At 36.3% G+C, this 22,400-nt stretch overlaps 1 protein-coding gene and 1 pseudogene across 1 annotated transcript; both read left to right on the top strand.

The window, feature by feature from the left end:
• Nucleotides 1–9,039: 9,039 nt before the first annotated feature.
• LOC114462602 (protein psiD-like) lies at nt 9,040–11,786 on the top strand. The gene is made up of 5 exons (XM_028445560.1): nt 9,040–9,195; nt 9,289–9,399; nt 9,491–9,649; nt 9,741–9,857; nt 10,747–11,786. Exons 1-5 carry the CDS (start codon nt 9,147–9,149, stop codon nt 11,436–11,438), a joined length of 1,128 nt encoding a protein of 375 aa, XP_028301361.1. The 5' UTR covers nt 9,040–9,146; the 3' UTR covers nt 11,439–11,786.
• A 1,745-nt stretch (nt 11,787–13,531) lies between these two features.
• On the top strand, nt 13,532–13,649 carry LOC114462750 (uncharacterized; annotated as a pseudogene).
• Nucleotides 13,650–22,400: the final 8,751 nt, after the last annotated feature.

Genomic DNA, 22,400 nt, shown 5'->3' with positions numbered 1-22,400 from the left:
GCCTCATATCTGATGACTGTCCAACCCTAAACAAGAATCAATATGAAAATTACCAATTATGTTTTACGTTCTTAGATGGCGCACGCCATAATAGAAAACCACAATAACTCTCATACAAATATTCAAACCGCCTCATATTGAATATGACCTTCACTCAAGGTCATATTGAAGGTCCGTTTTTCCTGCATTATTATTTTCAATTTAATTAGTAAAAACGACAACATTAAGGGACATTACTCAAAAACAAAATACACATGTCTTTCACTCTAACAATTTTTACAAATCAGAAATGTGTACTTTTAATCAGTTTCATTATATGAATTTTTTTCTCCACAAATTTGCAAATACCAATTTTCAAATTGCCAAATACAGGTCTCGCCTAGTTAACTTTATTGTTGTTAGTTTCTTTTTTTAACTTGTGTAGCTGCTTTAACAACTGTAAAGTGACTGAGTTTTTGAAAAGCGTTTGTAAATAAAATGCATTATAAATATTGATGGAACAAGCAAAGTTTACGAATGTGAAAAAAAGCTTTTTATTGAAAATCTCGCTTTACCATCAATAATAATGAAACATTTTGTTTATAAGAACTTTTCAAAAACACTTTACAGTTGTTAAAACAACTACAATAGTAAAAAAAAAAAAAAAAAAACTACCAACAATAAAGGTAAATACAGAAAATACAGGAGTAGGAAGCAGAGGACATTGGTTGCTTTATTACAGTTTCTGCCATTTTACAAAAGTGCTCAGATATGTGCGTCATTCCCGGGTAGAGTCCAAATTCCGCCCGCTGGAGACCCAGGTAGTCGTCGTTTTCGTGCACCCACCAGGGGTAAGCTGTGTGGAAACGAGGACTGCCCTTCCGTACTGCTGCTGAGCTGCTTCCATCTGTTTTTAAAAGTGCTCGGACCGGCCGTAAGTGACATCTGTGGAAAACCCTGGTCACCTCCTCAAGTCCAAATATGTGTAATAATAATAAAAACACTATTACAACACTAAAGATCTCTGGAATAACATGGCAAATGCTGTTAGGTTGGAACGAGTGGAACAGAGTGAAGGAGCTTGTTCAGGTTTTTATACCTCTCGACCTATGACCCCCCCCCCAGGTCACGCATGCGCACTTCCAGAGTGTGAAAAGGTTTATTGTGTGGCATGTGAGCGTGTGAAATGTGTCTCACGCCCAAAGCTCTGGAATAGGGCCCTATAAAACTAAAAACAACAATGACAGAGCTGAAAAAACAAATCCTACTGAGAAAATATCAAGCAAAGAAAAAGCAAGTGATCGAACTAGAACATAAGCAGGTATGAACACCTTGTAACTTCATTTGAAGCTTATTATTATTATTTGGGGCATACACTGCAGACAGTTCAGTTAAAAATAAAATAAAATACCCAGTTGGCAGTTACAAATAATCTTTATAGGCTATTGTTCATAAAGATATTCTATTTCATTTTACAACAGCACATTTGTTTCCAAACCTTAGTCCTTCATCACTATCACATCACTACACTTCTCAATCATCTTATTCAATAATAAAAGATACAAAAAAAAAAACCATTCATTTATTCATATTTCAAACAGACCAATCCTTGGCCTCTGAACCAAACACCTCATTGTAAAAACACATTTCTTGAAAATGCATTTATATTTAAATTTTTACATTTAAAAAGTCTCAAGCTATATTTTGGGAATCATTTCTGTTAAAAAAAATAAATAAATAAGAATAGTTCGCAAGGTTTTTAATGATCATAAATGTTATACTATAAGAAAATGTTTTATGGTTTATTCATTATTCAGAAAAGGGATTTCCTTTACATAAATCTACAACCTGAACAGAAATAATTATATTCAACATGAACAATGACATGTGTTTTTCTAGCTGTATTATACTGGCTAATTAGATGTTAAGGACTCCAATCATCATAATTAGCAATACTTGCTATTCATTCAATTTCAAATAATTAAGGGCAGTTTGAGGTAAAGTACTCATATGCTTAGTTTTAAGTTTAAAACATATGAACTGCTAAATTCTTTTAAACTCAGCATTTCATACACAAGGCAATTCAATGTGCTTCACATGATCAAAAAGTGCAACAGCTTAAAATCATTAAGAACATTAAAGTCGGCAACACAACATTTAAAATCATAAAACACATTACTTCAAGAACATGACCAAAAATCTCTCTCTCAATCATACGCAGTAGAGGAAAAAAGTGCCTTTAACTTTGATTTAAAAATGTTCACATTGGATGCTGACTTCAGCTCTGCTGGCAGTTTGTCCCACTTCTTTGCAGCATAACAAATAAACACAGCATCACCATGTTTACTGTGAGCTCTGGGCTCCACTATCTGACCTGTGTCCATAGATCTGAGAGACCTGCTGGGTTCATACCTGACTAACATCTCACTGATGTATTCTGGACCAAACCCAAACCCAACTGAAGCAGTATCTTCAGACCAAACATCCAACATTTGTCAGTTCCTTGAATTTTGGTGACTATATTCTCTGCTTTGAACTCAGCAGCCTTTCTCAAACAACTCATATAACCCTTTGTGAATTTTAACAGTGAGATAATATGCTGCTGTAATTAAAGTTGCTGACTGTCATTCCCTCAAGGATTTAGGGTTCCGCTATGCTGAAATGGGAAAACTGTGAAAATCAATTTTAAATTAAATTAAAGTTTCACATTTGAATGCCAATCAAATGTCACTGAGCTAATACTTGAAAGTATGTGCACAGTGTGTTCCGATGTGTTGCTTTGAAATGTGTAATTATAGATAATTATAGAGAGAGGCAGCGCTATTGTTTGAACATAAGTAGATGCGTCATCAAGCATTAATAACATTAATAACAAGGACACTTGTCCAAATTTTCCATAGTCTTCAAATGCATTATATGACTTTCTTATTACCCAAACTCATCATTTGAAAGGGAAGACATGAATAAATGCTTAAAGGTCATAAAGCGGGAAAAATATATTCTAGTAATTTAAGTGGTTTGAGCTCTGCTGGCCTTACCACGGGAAGGACACGCACACACGGCCCCAGTCTGTGGAAGAGTCTACCGGAGCACCTCAGGGCTGCAGAAAACCTCCATATTTTTAAGAACAGGCTCAAGACCCACCTTTTCAAATTAGCTTTTAACTAATTATTCATTCATTTAAGGATTGTTTTCTTTCATGCTTTTATAGTTTTAGGATTGTTCTTTTATGTTTTAGGATTACTGTCTCAGTGTTTACTTGGAGGGAGCCATCTGCACCATGGGCAGTGATGGGCCATTGCTGCAGTGGTGTTGTCTGTCTCGTGGCCCTCAGTGTTGGTAAATGACTTCTGCTGTTTTGCTGTGCTGGGGTCTCTGACTCAGCGCCTTGTGCCCACAATCTGTGTCCTGCTCCTGACGGCTCCTTGTGAGGTCTCCTTACCTAGATCCTCTGTACCAATGTCATTTTAACTTGCATGTCTGTGTGTGGTGGACGGGGTTTGTATGGGGTAGATGTCTTTGTAAAAGCACTTTGAACTGCATTTTCACTCACCTTCCACTCAAAAATATGAATTAAGTTGAATAAACCGTAATTTGGCTAAAAATGTCTTATTTCTTTTTCTTGAATGACAGATTGCTCAGTTTTATGTCAGTTATAAACTGATAATATGGCTCACATATTATAAGACATGGGTTTTAGATTATCTAAAGTTGTTCAAGGCATATTATTGCATTGCACTCTCCATGACTATTTTTGTTCATAAATAACTCTAACAACCTTTTTCAAATAATCTGTGGAGGCAAATTTCAGCATCCTGCCTTTACAGTGAAGAAAAACGACTTTGTTTCGGTCATATCACCGGCTGCTGCGCTAAAAAGACACAGCCCACTGTATCCAAATGGAACTGTGCGTGCGTGACCTGGGGGGAGGGTCACAGGTCGAGAGGGATAAAAACGTCAACAAGCTCAGTCGGTCCGTTGATATTTCCAACCCCACTTTTGGCTGATCCGAGCACTATTGAAAACCGATGGGAGAAGCAGTATCAAAGTGACAGACCTCCTCTGCTTTAACACTCCTTCTCCCAAGCTTTTCACTTATGATTGTTGTGTATTTACCTTTATTGTTGTCAGTTTCTTTTTTTGACATGTGTAGTTGCTTTAACAACTGTAAAGTGACTGAGTTTTTGAAAAGCGCTTGTAAATAAAATGGATTTTAATACAATTATTGATTGAACAAGCAAAGTTTCTGAGTGTGGAAAAAGGCTTATTACAGTATGAGTTCTCACTTTAAAAAGATACATTTATTGAAAATCTCACATTACCATCAATAATAATAATACATTTTATTTATACGCACTTTTCAAAAACACTTTTACAGTTGTTAAAACAACTGTAAAACAACTTGTTTAAGTTTTTATACCTCTCGACCTATGACCCCCCCACCCCAGGTCATAGGTCGAGGAGTGTGAAAACATTTATTGTGTGGCATGTGAGCGTGTGAACAAGTTGAAATGCGTGCCTCACACCCAAAGCTCTGGAATAGGGCCCAACAAAAACAACAACAAAAATGACAGCTGAAAAAACAAAGTCCTACTAAAAAAATAAGAAGCAAATAAAAAGCAAGTGATCGAAGAAGAACAAAAGCAGGTATGAACACCTTGTGACTTCACTTGAAGCTTATAATTATTTGGGGATTACACTGCAGACAGTTCAGTTAAAAATAAAATAAAATACCCAGTTGGCAGTTACAAAATAATTTGCCACTTGTTCCTGTTGACCATAAACATATTTTATTTTATTTTACAACAGCACATTTGTTTCCAAACCTTTGTTAGTCCTTCATCACTATCACTGTAACATCACTACACTTATCTATCATCTTATTCAATAATAAGATACAAAAACCCATTATTCATATTTCAAACAGACCAATCCTTGGCCTCTGAACCAAACACCTCATTGTGAAAACACATTTCTTGAAAATGCATTTACATTTAAATTTCAACACTTAAAAAGTCTCAAGCTATATTTTGGGAATCATTTCTGTTAAAAAAACAAGGTTTTTAATGATCATAAATGTTATACTATACGAAAATGTTTTATGGTTTATTCATTATTCAGAAAAGGGATTTCCTTTACATAAATCTACAACCTGAACAGAAATAATTGTATTCAACATGAACAACGACATGTCTTTTTCTAGCTGTATAATATTGGCTAATCAGATGTTAAGGACCAATCATCATAATTAGCAATACTTGCTATTCATCAAATTTCAAATAATTAAGGGCAGTTAGAGGTAAAGTACTCATATGCTTAGTTTTAAGTTTAAAACAAATTATGTACTTTTTTTTATGATTTAAACAAATCTAACAGTAACAAAAGAGCATGAAGTAGATAAAGTAAAACAGTCATAGCGGTGAGTTTAGTTTAGTTTATTTCAATACTTCAACACAAAGCAAAAAACTAAATTTACAAACTTTTTAAGAAAACAGAAAGGAACATTTTCAAAAAGGTAGAAAAACATAATTCAGGAAAATAAAAAATACTGTCTTTCCACCTTATTCCGAGGGATGCCGTTACCTCACAATGGCCTGAAATTTCTGTCATGAATAGATGAAAACCCAAATTAAAGAAAAGCAGCAGAACACACCAACCCGTTTGTGCCTTTTTAGTTAAACCGACGTCATCAAGTGCAGCTTTGTGAACGTAGGTGTGACGAGACGATAGTACAATGAACTGCTGAATTCTTTTAAACTCAGCATTTCATACACAAGGCAACTCAATGTGCTTTACATGATCAAAAAGTGCAACAACTTAAAATCATTAAGAACATTAAAGTCGGCAACACAACATTTAAAATCATCATCAAACACATTACATCAACAACATGACCAAAAATCTCTCTCTCAATCATACGCAGTAGAGGAAAAAAGTGCCTTTAACTTTGATTTAAAAATGTTCACATGTGATGCTGACTTCAGCTCTGCTGGCAGTTTGTTCCACTTCTTTACAGCATAACAAATAAACACAGCATCACCATGTTTACTGTGAGCTCTGGGCTCCACTATCTGACCTGTGTCCATAGATCTGAGAGACCTGCTGGGTTCATACCTGACTAACATCTCACTGATGTATTCTGGACCAAACCCAAACCCAACTGAAGCAGTATCTTCAGACCAAACATCCAACATTTGTCAGTTCCTTGAATTTTGGTGACTATATTCTCTGCTTTGAACTCAGCAGCCTTTCTCAAACAACTCATATAACCCTTTGTGAATTTTAACAGTGAGATAATATGCTGCTGTAATTAAAGTTGCTGACTGTCATTGCCTCAAGGATTTAGGGTTCCATTATTCTGAAATGGGAAAACTGTGGAAATTAATTTTAAATTATTTTAAAGTTCATTTGGCCACATTGATTTTTCAATGTTTATTTTCAAATATAAAAACTTGTTTTTATCCAAATCCATTTTTAAGTTTGAGTTATTACTGTTTTTATTATTATTGTGAAATAATGTTTCACAATCAAATGTCACTGTGAGCTAATACGTGAAAGTATGTGTGCAATGGGATTTCGATGTGTTGCTTTGTAATGTGTAATTATAGATAATTATAGAGAGAGGCAGCGCTATTGTTTGAACATAAGTAGATGCGTCATCATGCATTAATAACATTAATAACAAGGACAATTGTCTAAAAAAAGTCTTCAAATGCATTATATGACTTTCTTATTACTCAAACTCATCATGGGAAAGGGAAGACGTGAATACATTCTTAAAGGTCATAAAGCAGGAAAAATATATTCTAGTGATTTTAGTGGTTTGAGCTCTGCTGGCCTTACCACGGGAAAGCAAACAATAGATGTTGTAATTACAGTCAGAGACAATGGAACAACGTACCAGTAATTATAAAGCAGGTGTGGAGGAAACATTCTTAACCCTCTTCTGACGAGCAACCAGTCTGGCCTCTTTTGTACGTATCAATCGTGTCATGAACAGTTGAAAGTGCCAATACAAATGTTGTTGTAGTTACATGAACCCAGAGAAATATTGTGAAGAACAGATGAAGCAATAAAGGGTTTCAATCAAACAAAGCATTTTAATGAAAGGGCAAACACGCAATGCATTACATTTGTTACGTCAATAGTAACATGGAGTTCTTGTTCAAAGATAATTTCCTCTTAAGAACAATGTCAACATCTGTCCACTGTAATGGTCCTGTGGTCTTCTTTGGATTAGGGCCATAATGGTATGAAATGTAACTTGGTACGAAAACATGGTATTGAAATACTTTTTCAGAAATACAATTCAGACAACGACCGTGGGCGACCGTGGCTCAGGTGGTAGAGGGTCGTCTTCTGATCGAGAGGTTGGGGGTTCGATCCCAGTACCTGACTATGCGTCGAAGCGTCCTTGGGCAAGACTAAGTTGCTCCCAGTGGTCGACTAGCGCCTTGCATGGCAGTCCTGTCCCACTGGTGTGTGAATGTGAGAGTGATTGGGTGAATGAGCTGATATGTAAAGCACTTTGGGACTGCTTCAGTGTGGTGATAAAGCGCTATATAAATCAAGTCCATTTACCATTCAAGTCCATTTACAACACAATATGTGAACGCCAGGGATTGGACGATATCTAAAGTTCACGTGATTGGATGATATATGATACAGCCAGAGCTCACGATAACGATACGGGACAATATTGTTGGAAAGGGAAAAATAGACAAAAAGATTGAATAATAACAATGCTTTTATTTGACTTTAACTCTGAGCATACTTTGCATATGCTTTCGGTAGTACCTTTTCAATGCAAGTGAATAGAATTCCCATTTAAAGCATAAAAAGTGCCACTCTGCCATTAGAACACAAAAACAGAGACTGACATTTCATGCCTGTGAACCTAAAAGAAAATCATGTATACTAATAGTATAGGAACTTTGCATGGCAAATAAATAAATAAATAAATAAACTATAACAGTCTACACTGCCCAGATTTAAGATATGGACATGTTATTTTTCAACAATATTAGCATGTTTACATTTTCTGGCAGCAAATGAGACCTTTGAACATTGACTATCCAGTAGTTGAAAAGACAGGCTTGCTTGGGACAGATGTAGCAGAGATGAAAAGGCTTGCGTCCCCACATCAAAATATTGCGATACCACTTGTACTAGAGACGATATATCTTGCAACGTTTTGATATTACCATATCTTGTCCCACAACATATCGTTCCATCCTCAGTAAACACTGATTGGTTGAAATCTCCAAAATGACGATGCCCACATATTAAGTCTGTTTAAAGGTTAAAATGTTACATAAATGACACCAAAGAAATGTCTTACATGAATTAGGACCAAGCTTTTATTATTTAGCATTAGACCGATAATCTATGAGTGAATCGTTGCTCTCATGAATACCGCATTTATACCTTTTATCACTCATTTTCTTTATCCATTTTATCCAAACTAGATTTTAAAAAAGTCCTCAGGAAACTTTGGAAACATATCGTTCACATCGGTGGAGAAAGAAAAGTTTTGAGTACCCAGATAATTTATCTTGTTGTATGCATTTTTAACCTAGCCATATATATTATGCCACAAGAAATAAAACAAAAAACCTTTGATTGTTGTGGGTTAATCTTTGAATCTATTTCTGGAATATAAATGCAACTTTGTACAGGCACTGTGTGGCCTAATCTGTTAAGGTTAATGTGTTAGTAATTGATACATAAAAACAGTCTCTAGCAAAACCCACAGGTATTTTAATGCAGGAAAATACAAACACTCAACAAGCAAAATTATAGAAAATTTGTACACTAAATAGCATCTTTTTACAAAATGTAACATACATAATAAGATAGGGATCATTTGACTTTTAATCTCCTTATATGATAATTATATGACAGGTGTGTGCCTACAAAGATGATGTGTCTCAAAGGCATCCAAAGAAAATACAGGTAGCACAAATGAGATTTAAGGTTGATTGTTCCAAAGAGATAATCATACCTTTGCTATGAATCTTTGCTAGGGATATGTGGGTGTGACCTAAGACAAACCAAAAACCTACAGCGTTGTGTCTATAAAAGCAGACCTGAATTTGAGGTAGAGAGGAAAAGTGCAGGAGAGGCAAATACATTCCCTTCACTTGTACCTGTTCACTAAATACAGTATGAAGCTGATCCTCTCAGTGATTCTTCTCTGGACTGTCTTCAGCACAGGTAAATGACGTTTAAACCTGTTTTTAAATTCTTTTTGACATTAAAGACAGTGTCACTAATCATGTTTTACCTCTGTTTCTTCTTCTTTTACAGCTGAAGGAATCAGCTGTCGGCATTGCACTAATGAGGATGATCTGCTATGCAGTTTTTCCTCTGTACAAACCTGTTCCGATTCGGACATATGTTTGACAGCATACATCACTGGTAGGAATATCCCCCTCTTACCACTTCCATATATACAAATCATGCTGTGCATGTCTTTTACAAACATTTTGTCGTGTGCTTTGTTTTACAGATGACAGTGCAAACCAAAGAATCTACAGGAACTGTGCGCCTGCTAGTTTGTGTCCAGACGCCGTCGCTAATTCAATCTCCATGAACTTGGGCCCCAAACACGTCTATGCAAATGTCAGTTGTTGCTCCACTGATCAATGCAACACAAACGAGTTAGATTGTAAGTACAAATGATTAAAATTAAACTACTGGCTAAAATCATCAGGATCTTTTACTTATACACATTTGCATATATTCTGATTCTGTTTCAGACCCCAACGTCCCAGCCAAAAACACTCTACGTTGCCTTGGTTGTGTGCCCAACACTGTGGACTGTAGTTCACCAGTTGAATGCAGAGGAGAGGAAGACACCTGCATCGAAGCAATTGGTCAGCATTTACATTTTATGTGACCAAACACTGTATATGTTCCTCTATTTCTAAGTCCTACAAACCAGCCTCTGTAAATTATTCAACACAGCATCTTCCGGAGACAGAATTATTTTACTGATGGTTTTTTACTGATATGTCAAATATTAGACTCTTTTTTATTTCCCTATTGTTTTGGTTTCAGTAATTCAGTTTGGTCAAATATAAGTTTTTTTTTAAATTTATTTATTTATTTATTTTATTTATTGTACTATAAAACAAAAAAGTACAGGGAAATACTGAATCTGTTTGAACACACCTAGCCTATCAATGCTAGGCATGACAATGCATTCCAGTAAACAGAAATCACAAAGCCTTTCCAGAAGGCATTTAGCTTCCTCAGTTAATTGCACCTTTGTTGTTTGTCTTTATTACTAACGGGACATATCTTAAACCCAACCCAGGTTTGGGTTGGGTTTAAGTTTTTTTTAATCAACATGAACAAAGAAGAAACCAAAGTCAACATCAAAACAGACACCAATATAAAATCTATATAGAAAAATAAATACTCTTTACCCAGTATCTCTGAATCTTAGATGCCTGTTTTGATTTTAAAGTCTGCAGATGGAAAGTTGGTATTGCAACCTACCAAACTATAACTAACCAGTGAGAGATTGACAAGTTGGAACAAAGTTCAATTTATGAAATCCAACTCCAAATGTAAATGTCTTGTTTTCATGTTTCTTTAAATGCGATTTCTTTGGTCTCATCTATTGCAGTAATAAAGACCTTTTCCCTCCATTCAAAGCCTTGTTATCATACAATGTGACAGTTGCCAAAACAATAAAGAAAAGATGAATAAATAGCATATTTCAAAATATTCAAAAATGCCTTTTTTTTTAACCCACAGTTGTCAAACAGGGAGTTCCAACGACATTTAATGGCTGTGGAACTGCAAACGTGTGTGATGCCACTGATTTTATGAATAACCTGCCGTTCCTGGAGGATATTGGATCAGTCTTTTCACCGTCAACCTGTATATTTGCCACGCCAACAACAACTACTGCTGAGCCAACAACAACAACAACGTCTATCCCAACAACAACAAAAATGCCTACGCCAATAGCAACCACAGAAGATACCACAATCGAACCAACTACTTTACCATGTCCCTCAAATTTGACACTTCAAGAATATTTGGAGAATAGTACAGCACTACTGCGCCAATTGCACCGACTGTCATGTCAAATTAAAAAAAAGATTACAAAGCCACATGCACTGTCGCTGATAAATCTTCACCAACACCTGATTTTGTACCAAACTAAACTGATGGAGCAACAAATGGCACTAGCCAATCACCACGACTACAATGTCCCACTAATCTGCCAACAGAATATGGTTCTCAGCCACCACCAGCTGCTACTGCACCAAATTCACCAGCACCTTCCACCCCAGTTGTACATCCCTCAGCTCTTCAATCAACAACAACTGGTCTACCAACTCCAACAACAGCTCCAACAGTACCAACAGGGGCTGATGCTACACTTGTACAATTACCCACTCCATAATTATAACCTCCACTCAATGTTCCCCACCGAGTAAAAATTAACTTACCCCGCCTTCCCGCCAATATCATTAAATGCTCAAAAAGTAAGCTATTGAAATTGATTGATCTTTTCTGGGTAATCTGGTTGATTATATAACTTATCTCATTGTTTTCTGCTTCATTTTTAAAGTTTAATGCAAGTTCATTTAGTAATCATTATTTTTTAAGATGACCTTGAAGCATTGTTTAGCCAATCAGTCGTGCGTTGTCTACAATTACAGATAATAGATTGTGTTTAACTACATTCCAACTGTTTGTTTTCACGTCTTGTAATTGTACCTAAATGTTACTCGATGGATATGAAATGACATGATACACATTAAAAGTTCTGCTTGATTAATTAATTAAGTATTATTAATATTGTCTCACCATCTACACCTGTTTTACCTGTACAGGGTCACAGGGGATCAAAATCAGAAGTGCTTTATTTATCCCAAGGGGAAATTACTATCATCATTATTATCATCACAATACCTGTATAGACAGAAGACTCAATGTACATTTATGATTACAGTAATGTTAAACAGTACAAATAGGTGTTTGTTTAAATTTCCAAGGACAGCTGATAAGTTGCAACAATGTAAATGTGAATTTACATTCTGTCAAAGCACTCGAGCAAAAGATCCATGCCTGACACATGGCAACAGGAACAATATTTTTATAACCCAAACAAGGGCCAATCTATTAAATCCCAGGGCCACTTCATCTTCATTTCATCATATATCATATATAAGTGATGAAGTGACCAAAAAGCGCAACAATATTCAAGCGACTCATCGTGAATTAAGCGACTATATAGTCTCTAAAGTCGCGTTCGGTGTGAGCGCACCTTTAGAATAGGCTCATATTCCCCACACACTTGCAGGAGAACTTCTAGCTCCATTGGGGTGAAATAAATCACTCTCTTCCGGCTCGTTGCTATGGTAGCTCCATTCATGATGGCTTTTTATCGCGCTCATGCACGTGAGTAACTCAAGGTTTACATAGTTGATTGACCCACTTCATACCAGCTGTAATGGAACCGGATACTCAGAGTTTTCCATCGTGGGGTACGTTAACTCACTTTATGGATAGACTCAGAGTTTGTTGAACCTCCTTTCTGGAATACCCCCATGTCTTTATAGTTAATTGTACTAGGAAGAATCCAGAAAGAAGAGACTAGAATGACACAATTAAGCAATGGACATACTGGATTAAACGGGACACTTAATAAGATAGGAAAACATAAAGATGGAAAATGTGAACAGTGTGGGAGGCTTGAGACAGTACAACATGTTATGATGGAATGTAAACAATATGAGATGGAAAGAAGAACATTGAAGGAGACAGTTGAGAGAACAAAGAGTGACTGCAATTTAATTTCATAAATATAGTTAAAGCAGAAGATAAGGAGATAGTGAACAATTTATTTAGGTTTTTGCAGAGAAAAAAAATAATTAGAAGAATTTAGGATAGACTCTAAACTGTAACTGCCTTATTTCGTTCCAATCCCAGCCCAGTATGTGGCTGTAATGCTCCTTGGAATAGGTAGAAATCTGCCATGAAACTCAAAAGAAGAAGAATGACTCTCTCTCTCAACGGCTCTGTGTGAGTGCGGCATGTACATCCAAGGTGTGCATTAGGTTATAAACACGTGGTGAAAACATCAGCGTTTATAATGCTGTATTCGTGGAGAAATGTGCATGTTTTCAAACTTATCAAATTTTGTGTGAACTCACAGTTCTCATATACACTGAAAAAAAATATAAACGCAACACTTTTGTTTTTGCTCCTATTTTTCATGAGCTGAACTAAAAAATCTGAAACATTTTCTATATACACAAAAGACCCATTTCTCTCAAATATTGTTCAGAAATGTGTCTGAATCTGTTAGTGAGCACTTGTCCTTTGCAGAGATAATCCATCCCACCTCACAGGTGTGGCATATCAAAATGCTGATTAGGCAGCATCATTATTGCACAGGTGTGCCACAATAATAGGCCGCTCTAAAAATGTTCAGTTTAATCACACAGCACAATGCCGCAGATGTCCTAAGTTCTGAGGGAGCGTGCAATTGGCATGCTGACTGCAGGAAGCATCGATGCGTACATATCGTGGCCATACCAGCCTGTCATTGCCCGATCTCGTAAGATCTCTGCTGCTAAGCAGGTCTGGGCCTGGTTAGTAGTTGGATGCGAGACCACTGAGAATTCCAGGTGCCACAGTGGCGTGGCAAGGCACTTCACCCACATTGCCTAGTATGAATGTCGTGTGTGAGTGAATGTTGGTGGTGGTCAGAGGGGCTGATGGTTCACTATGGCAGCCTCACTTCGTCAGTTTGCCCCATGGCAGCTGTGGCTACAATCGTAGTTTACCACCATTAAGTGTGGAGTGGAGGAATAATCCCTTAATTCTGTGTCTATGATAAAGCGCTATATAAAATTGATGCATTATTATTATTATAATATCTATAGATAATACCTACCAAATGTCAGCCCAATCCTTTCATAAATAACAGAGGAGTACCGATGTTAACTACTGTACACAACAACAAGAAGAAGAACATCAGTGTGAGTGACGTTTTGAGTCAGACCTAAAAATCTTACCAATTGGAGATCGGTCAATTCAGTGTACAATTCTACTTTGAGATTGTTGAGTGCTTCTTACCTTCGTTGATTTCCATGCACTCCTGCAGTCTGCTCCACGAACACAAGATGGCAGGCTTAGTCACACCTCTCCACCGGTGGTGAGGCGTTGTATATGATGTCTATGGGTTGATCAAGGTAGCAAAGCCTATTATTTTATCAGTAATTATCACGGGTGGAAAGTAACAAATTATATTTACTCTTGTTGCTGTAATTGAGTAGTTTTTTTTTTTGTGTACTTTGACTTTTTTGAATACTTTCTAAAATCTGTCAATTTTGTTTCAAGTAAAAGTACTTTGCTACATTGGAAATAGATAAATCCTGCACGCTCTTCCAACGCCTGTTTCCGTTACATAAATTACAAAATTTAATTTCAAGTAAAACCATATTTTTCATCAGTCCACGGGTGTTTATTGTTGAGTGCATGCTGGGGTTCCGCACCACCTCATCCGCCCTCCCCCAGCACCTCATGAGAGGGGGGTTCTGGTTTCTGTAGATCCTCTCCCTCCGGAGTCTCCTGTGCGCCTCATCCTCCAGCAGTGCCTGATAAGCCACTGTGTGTCTTTACGCATTGGATGCGCGTTCCTTTTGTTATGGCAATTTTTATATTCATCATAATATCATCAAATGTGTGTTCATGTGTACAATTTGTCATGTTTTAATACATGATGACTGCATTACTCTTTGCACTTTTGAACAGCTGAATCATGTTAGATTAAACAGTACAGATCGCATTGTACTCAGTGCAACACAGAGTCTCTGCTGAAGGCCATACACACGAACACACACACTATCAAGGATAGATAAGAGTGGCGCCCAATCTTCCTCATAATATACACGTCTTCATCATCCTCAAACGTTTCCACTGTTGGGCATCTGACCCCGTCCTTCTCCTCACCTCAGGGTGGAACTTTTTCTGTTATCTGTATAAAAGCTTAAGCTGTGAAACTGTTAGTTAGAGTGGGTCTTGCCTTTTTGCTCTGCCACGAGCCTTTTGCCTTTCATTCTTTCAGGATGGAAGCTTCTTTTTTACTCCTTTTTTATTTAATTTTATAATAAACCTTTTTTATAAAATCATCAATGCCTCGCCTGGACTCCATCATTCAACCAGAGCAATAAATCATGTCTCCAAATGAGGTCAACCGCAAATTTGCCGTGACACTTTTCATAACAGCTACAGGTGTTGCAGCCAATTGATCAGCAGTTCTGTGCAATGATCATGTGATTTTAATAACAATTATTATTATTATTATTATTAATATAAAACTGTATTTGTCACATGATTCATGTAAGACTGAATTCATACCCCGGAAGTCACTGGCGCCTATTCAACTCAATTGACATCACTGAAATTTTTGGTAATTTGGCGTCAATTATTGCATTATTGACAATATTTTCAACATTGTTGGCCTATTTTAAACTTCTGTGTGCTTTCAATCTCACTTAGGGTTTCTAACTTCCCTATCCCTCTGCCATGATCATAATTAGCTGAGTTTATGCATGATTATTACAGCTAGGAGAAACTCAAAGCTTAAAATATTCAATCCATAAATTACCTTTTTGCTTAAGCTTGCTGTTTAGAAATCTCAAATATGCAGTATAAATTCATAGCAATATCACAAAAATAGCTTTTTTCATTGTTGTTGTTTAACGTTGAATTTATCATCCTAGCCCGTACTCCAAAATTCCATTCCTCATTTTTCACTCATCACTGTACAATCATATGTCCTAAAGTTATATTTAATTCATTAATTGAATTTACTACACCAAAAATAAAATATTTATTTATTTCATTTTTATTTCAAACTTATTTTATCTAATTCCACATCGTTGGATGAAATGGCATTAATATGATTGAACCTTGAGGTTAACGCTTTGTGTAACTTTATCCAGTAACGTGAGCATATCCTTACCCGTTATTTGCTATGTATCCCTTAATCTACTAGTTTAGCGGGGGATAATCCATAAACATGCTTTAATGCACACGTTAATGAGATAAAAATAATAATTATATCCAATAGGATTATTTGGACGTCTTACCGTTCAAAAATGCATCACAAACTCTCTCTCTCTCTGCTGTGGCTTCAATAGGCTTCATCGGTCAACTGCTCACTTCTGGGGAACGAATGCGAGTCTGCATGAACCACCATTGCTGTAAAAAACTGAACCATTGGACTGAACAGAGTTGACGCAACTCTCTCTCTCTATGGCTCTGTGTTCAACCAATAAGCCTTTGCACACTCTAGAACTCTGCATGCGTGACCTGGGTGGGGTGGGGGTGCGGTCATAAGTTGAGAGGGATATAAACGTAAACAAGATTGTCCACTCCGTTGACATTTTTTAATCTAACAGTGTTTTTAATGTTATTCCAGAGATCGTTAGTATTTTGATATTATTAGTATTACACATATTCAGACTCAAGGAGGTGTCCAAGGATCTGATATCGATTTCGGCCAATCCGAGCACTTTTAAAAATCGATGGGAGCAGCTCAGCAGCAGCAGAAGCGAGGGCAGTCCCCTCGCTTCCACCCCTGGTGAATGAAAACACCGACTACCTGGGTCTCCGGCGGACGGATTCAGACTCCACCCGGGAATGATGCACGTATCCGAGCACTTTTGTAAAACCGATGAGAGAAGCTGTATCAAAGACACAGACCTCCTCTGCTTCCACACTCCTTCTACCAAGCTGTTGGTTACTGTTTCTGATTTGTGTAGTTGTTTTAACAACTGTAAAGTGTTTTAGAGTTTTTGAATCTATCCTTCTATCCTATTCTGTTTGCCCTTCTGTTCACTAACCCCAACCAGTCGAAGCGGATGTCTGCCACCTCTGAATCTGGTTCCGCTGGAGATTTTTCTTCCCACTGTCGATAAATGCTTGTTCATGTGGATCTTGTTGGGTTCTTTCTTTCTTGCTATGGACTTTATATTTTGTTCAGTGCTTTGATACGACTTTGTTGCACTATATAAATAAAGTTGAATTGAATTATAAATAAAATGTATTATTATAATTGATGGGACAAGCAGGATTTGTGAAAACAAAAGTATGATTTCTCACTTTTTTTTAATCAAGCTATAATTTTAATTTAATTTAAAAATGTCAAGGAAGCGCACAAGATGGACAGGTCGATAAGTGAACTGGAGTACGCCATCAGCTGAAACAGTTTGAAAAATCAGGGAAAAAAACTGAATTTTCAGGTGGGTCCTTGCGTTGGTTCACACGTCTTATAAGTCATAATATTAATAACAAAGCAGGTATAGAATTCATGCATTTATCAAAACAAATGAGTATATTGAAAATACATAGACATAATGATAATAAGCAAATTATACAAATCTGTTTATTTTTTTTCATTACATTTAGTTGGTAAATTCCAACAAATCTCAAACCTCACTATCAGAATCATACTAAAATCTTCCTAAACTGGTCCACATGAGAATTATGCACAAATCAAATATGTAACAAATACAGTTTCCACCTTGTATAGAACTACTGAAACATTACAATTGAACGATTAAAAAAAAAACTTTTTCAATCAATCCTGACTGAAGAAAAGAGGGAATTTGTTACCTGTGGATGGAGATGAGAAGGATACTTACCACCAGGTCGAGTAGAGATCTGCTGTGCTTGGGGATTGAAATTGCTCATCATTAAAACAGTTTCATCCACATGAAGGTGAAGTCAATGATGTGAAGCCAGGATTTTTAGACCAAGCCTATTCTTCTCTGTGATGCATCATTATTTTACCACACCCTCATAATTCTTTTTTTTTTTTTTTTTTTTTTAACAAACATGACAACTGAAACGTAGCAATTATTCTGTTCGTGCAATACAGAGGGTGTTTTTACTTTTGTTTTACCCCGCCTGTGCAATCAATGCAACAATAGGAATAATTACAGTATGTTGCTGCCTTTCCACACAATGGCTGATGTAGTTTTTGAGAGGAACATAGGGCTGGCCGATTTTGCCTAAAAAAAATTAAAAAAAAAATCTGATTTGTTTTTCTATAGAAAAATTTAGTTTTGATTCTCAATTTTTTTTTTTTTTTTTTTTCTTAATGCACTTAAAAATGACTGCAGACATCAGATATATTGTCAAAAGTGCAACTTTAATGCTGTGATTGTCCTCGAGAGTTCAAATGCATAGAACAATCATAAAATAAAAAGTAAATAAGGCTCTGTCACTCAACAATTACAAGCTTTAACCCAGGTTTAAGCTAAAGTGCAACAGCTTAAATTTTCTGATAAAGAAATCACATATTTTATAACATAACATTACAATTAAAAAATAATACACTCTTCCCTTTGCATCTCAGCATATTGCAAATAAAAAATTAAACATGCCAAAATCTCGAATAAAAGACACCTACACAGGAAAGATTGGAAAAGTCATTTATCATTTATTTCTAAATGTAAAGGGGAAGGGCAATCATAGAGACAATGGAGAGGTTGTAAAATGACTGTAATTGAATGTGCTTTCTCTGAACCAGTCACACGGAAGCTAAGTATGTTTTTTTTTTTAAATAAACTAAACAAGGGCTGTTCGATTACAGAACAAATAATAATCATGATTATTGAAGTCATAATTGAAATTACGATTATTCAAACGATTATTCGTTAATAGTCTTTGAAAAACCTCGTAGAAACAACATGATGAAGCTTTTTGAACTCGTAGCCCAAAAATATGTTTAGCAATGTCATTTTAGATAAAAGAGGGTGGAGTAGTGTCATTGTTGCATGGAAAATATGATGGTTCAACTGGGAGTTCCTGTGCTTAATGGCTATAAAGTGTAATTATGTATAATTACAGAAACAATGGAAAAAAGGAGTGAAATGTCAAAAAGCAGTATGTAACAGGTCATGTTCAGATAGGAATATAGAGCCAGGAAATAAAATGTGATTTCTGTTCTATTTACCTATTTGTTAATTTTCTTAATTTATTACTAATAGACTATAGAGAGTATGGATATTTTTAGGTGAGAGAATTATGTTGTGTAACCTCTGAGAGTTGGAGTTTGTGGTAATAATAAGAGAGTATAAATAACATAATTTTTGTTTTATGGACATGTCCATTTATGTATCTTTAGGATCTGACAAATGAGACATCACTACATAATATAAAAGGATTAAGTTATTTTCAAAACTCTATTGGGTTTAAAAACTAGTAGAAAGATCATTGCAGCTAGGGGAAAGCATGTTGTAGAATTTTACCAGTTACTAGTTCATTTTTATTTGGGCTATAGTCATCTTAAATATGTAAATACTTGTTTTAATCAGAAATAAAAATGGGTTAAAAGTGACCTGAAATGGAAGAAAAGATGGTGAAATGGGATTTTAAAAACCACAGCAATTGTGTCAATAATGGCTAGAAGTAGGGCTGCTCGATTATAGAAAAAATAATCCCAATTATTTTAGTCATAATTGAAATCACGATTATTCAAACAATTATTTGTCAACTAGAAAGTTATTTATTTTTTGTACAAAATAATGTAAAATATAGTCTTTAAACCAAATCAAGTATGTTCACTGTTGCACAAAACAAAACACTTCTTGCACGTGATGTGTCTTCAGTCTAGGTCTTTACCATCAAACCCAAAATGTTCCCATAGCAGAGAATTTGACTTGCCTTGCTTGGTTACAGAGCGTTTCTTCTGCCACGTTTCAAAGCCCCTAGCAACAATCTTCCTAAGTTAGTATTAATTGTTTTTTCTTATGTGTGCCAAGATTTATTCTCAATAGATTTCCTAAATAGTGGGAGTTTGTTTTATTTAGCAAATAAAACATAAGTATAAATATAGCCGTAAACGGCTCTCGCCTTCGCCGTGCCACTTTGCCGCACCGCTTTGCCCCGCCGCCTTTGCCGCGCTGCCTAAACCAAATTGCACCAACTTCAACAATCTGCGCCGCCATTGCCGTGCTGCCTTTGCCGTGCCACCTTTGCCACGCTGCCATTACCGCGCCGCCTTTGTCGCGCCGCCTTTGCCGCGCCGCCTTCGATGCGCAGCTTCAAGTTCATACAAAGACATAATACAACAGTGAATTTTATACTATCAATGCATTATTAATAATTTGTTTAGACAGAAATGTACTATTGAGATATAAACTGTGACAGATTTATAATTTGTGTTTTTGTACTAACACATCCAAGAACATTGCTGGAGTTGTAGTTTTAGTTGTAGTAATAGTAGTAGCTCCAGGAGGAGGGTGTTAAAGTTTGAGCTGACAATTTTCAAGATTTGGCCAATTTCCCATTAACACAAAATGGAGAATATCTTGATACAAAACAACACAATGAAAAATGAAGCATGTGTCTCATTGACTTTTTTGATTGAGAGGCCAAAACAGAAGTTTGTGAAAAATTCCAAACATGTTTCATTTATTTCCCCCATATTAAATTGTCTTCACTCAATTTTTGTATTTTCACATTGAGCTGGTTTAGGGCCAAGAGTTTTACAACTGATTTACATTTGACGCAAATCAAAGTTCGTATGTGCTGTTACCACTCTGGCTTGTAGAGTAGCAACAAAGAAGGGAGACCACACAAAAGCACAGGGTTTAGCAATATATTATTGAACAAAAATAACGTGGATATGTAAATCAGTATGAATGCAATAGTCTTGAAGTGCATGTCGTGAGTGGCTGTGTAGATAAATCAACTAAACTAACAAAAGCATGGATGGCCAGGGCAGGAGTGGAGCAGAGCGAGAGCAGGTCTCAATCAGGCCCTTTTAGAGAGCCACAGGTGGACCTGATTACCAAAACCCCACCCAAACTCCTGCAAAGAAGGAACAAGGAAACAATTAGCAGAAAGTTCTTTCAAAATAAAAGGTCAACCCTTTGACCGTCACAGTGCTCATGGGAGCATTTTCAAAAAATGCAAGTTATCAAAAATCTATGATAACTTTTGATGTCCCACTTCTCTACATGATCTCCAGCGATTTTAAGCCCATCAATGAAACACCCTAGGAGGAGTACGTTAAAATAAGTTCGCCCCATAATAAATTCTCTTCACTCTGTAGGGGGCCCTAACGTGGCAATGTCCGCTTTTCCACATTGAGCTGGTTTAGGGCCGGGAGTTTAACAACTGAGTCACATTTGACAACTTTGTATGTGCAAATGGGAGCATTTAAAAAAAGGAAAAAATTAGGCCAAGATTCACGGCTCTGTCCTGCAAACACATAATGGTTCAGTGGGTGAAAAGTAGGTGAGTTGGTTCCGACACCGGGAAAGAAAGAGTAGGCTCACATAGCCTCCGCCCCTTCCCTCGTAGTGTGGCTACTACAAGAGCAAGAGGCCCTTCGCCAGCTTGTGGTGCAAATATGACAAGGGTCCCTGGTCACTGATGGGCACATGGTATTCACATAGGCTCCGCCCCTTCGCTCGTAGTGTGGCCACTATGAGGGTAAGAGGCCCTTCGCCAACTCGTGGCAATTGGGCCTAATAAAATTTTTTAAAAACTAATATAAATTATAAACTTTTTTTTTTTTTAAACACAAATTTTTTAAGTTAAAATCTACAAATTCGATAAATCGATTTTTTGCCCCGCCGTAGAGGAACCCTGAAAGTAGGCAACAAAATAGAGTGGATGGGAAAGTAATGATGAAAGTAAATTTTCATATGGATCAAGGATAAGCTAATGTTCCTTATATACATCAAACAACATGTTACTTAAAGCCTAACAGCAGCATTAAGTAGGGCTGGGCGGCGATATATGATATTAATCTCGATATTTTTAACTCAGTGTATGAACTTTTGAAGTTGTGCAGGGTCGACCTAACCCTGTCTACAGCAGTCGTATTTGTGAATGAAAGATAATGCATTTAAAGAATATCTAAACATGACAAAAACATCTATTCATTTGATAAATAAAAAGTAATAAAATAAAGTACATAATAGACATGTGCAGGTACAAGCAAAGAAGAAAAAAAAGTAAATTACCAAACTTTTTCTTATACAAAGAAAAAATGAGTTTAACAGTAACTTACGAAACAACATGAGAAAGAAAAATACAAACACAGTTTTGCCAACATTCAATAGAGAATCAATAGAGCAGTGTCATTGCTGAGTCAAAGACTGGTTGCAATCATTATCCAAGTTTAAGTCACATGCCAAAATCTCCAATAAAAGACACCTACGCAGGAAAGATTGCATGCAAATGGAAAAATCATTTATCACACATGACAAAAGTATGTTGTGTCCACGTACATGAAGTAGAACAATGAAAGAAAAGAAGGGCAGGTACCTGTGTGATCAATGTACTGAAAAGTAATTATTTCTAAATATAAAGGGGAAGGGCAATCGTAGGGACAATAGAGAGGTTGTAAAATGACTGTAGCT

This window comes from Gouania willdenowi, chromosome 4 (genome assembly GCF_900634775.1).
Source record: "Gouania willdenowi chromosome 4, fGouWil2.1, whole genome shotgun sequence".
NCBI classification, from domain to species: Eukaryota; Metazoa; Chordata; class Actinopteri; order Blenniiformes; family Gobiesocidae; genus Gouania; species Gouania willdenowi.
Note: the sequence above shows the minus strand (reverse complement) of the source record. Positions and strands in the feature narration are given on the sequence as shown.

Bases quoted from the DNA above. Each gene is read 5' to 3' on its own strand.
- LOC114462602 (XM_028445560.1), top strand. From the start codon at position 9,147: ATGAAGCTGATCCTCTCAGTGATTCTTCTCTGGACTGTCTTCAGCACA. The intron at 9,196-9,288 runs GTAAATGACGTT...CTTCTTTTACAG, and splicing joins CTGGACTGTCTTCAGCACAG to CTGAAGGAATCAGCTGTCGG. The intron at 9,650-9,740 runs GTAAGTACAAAT...ATTCTGTTTCAG, and splicing joins CAACACAAACGAGTTAGATT to ACCCCAACGTCCCAGCCAAA.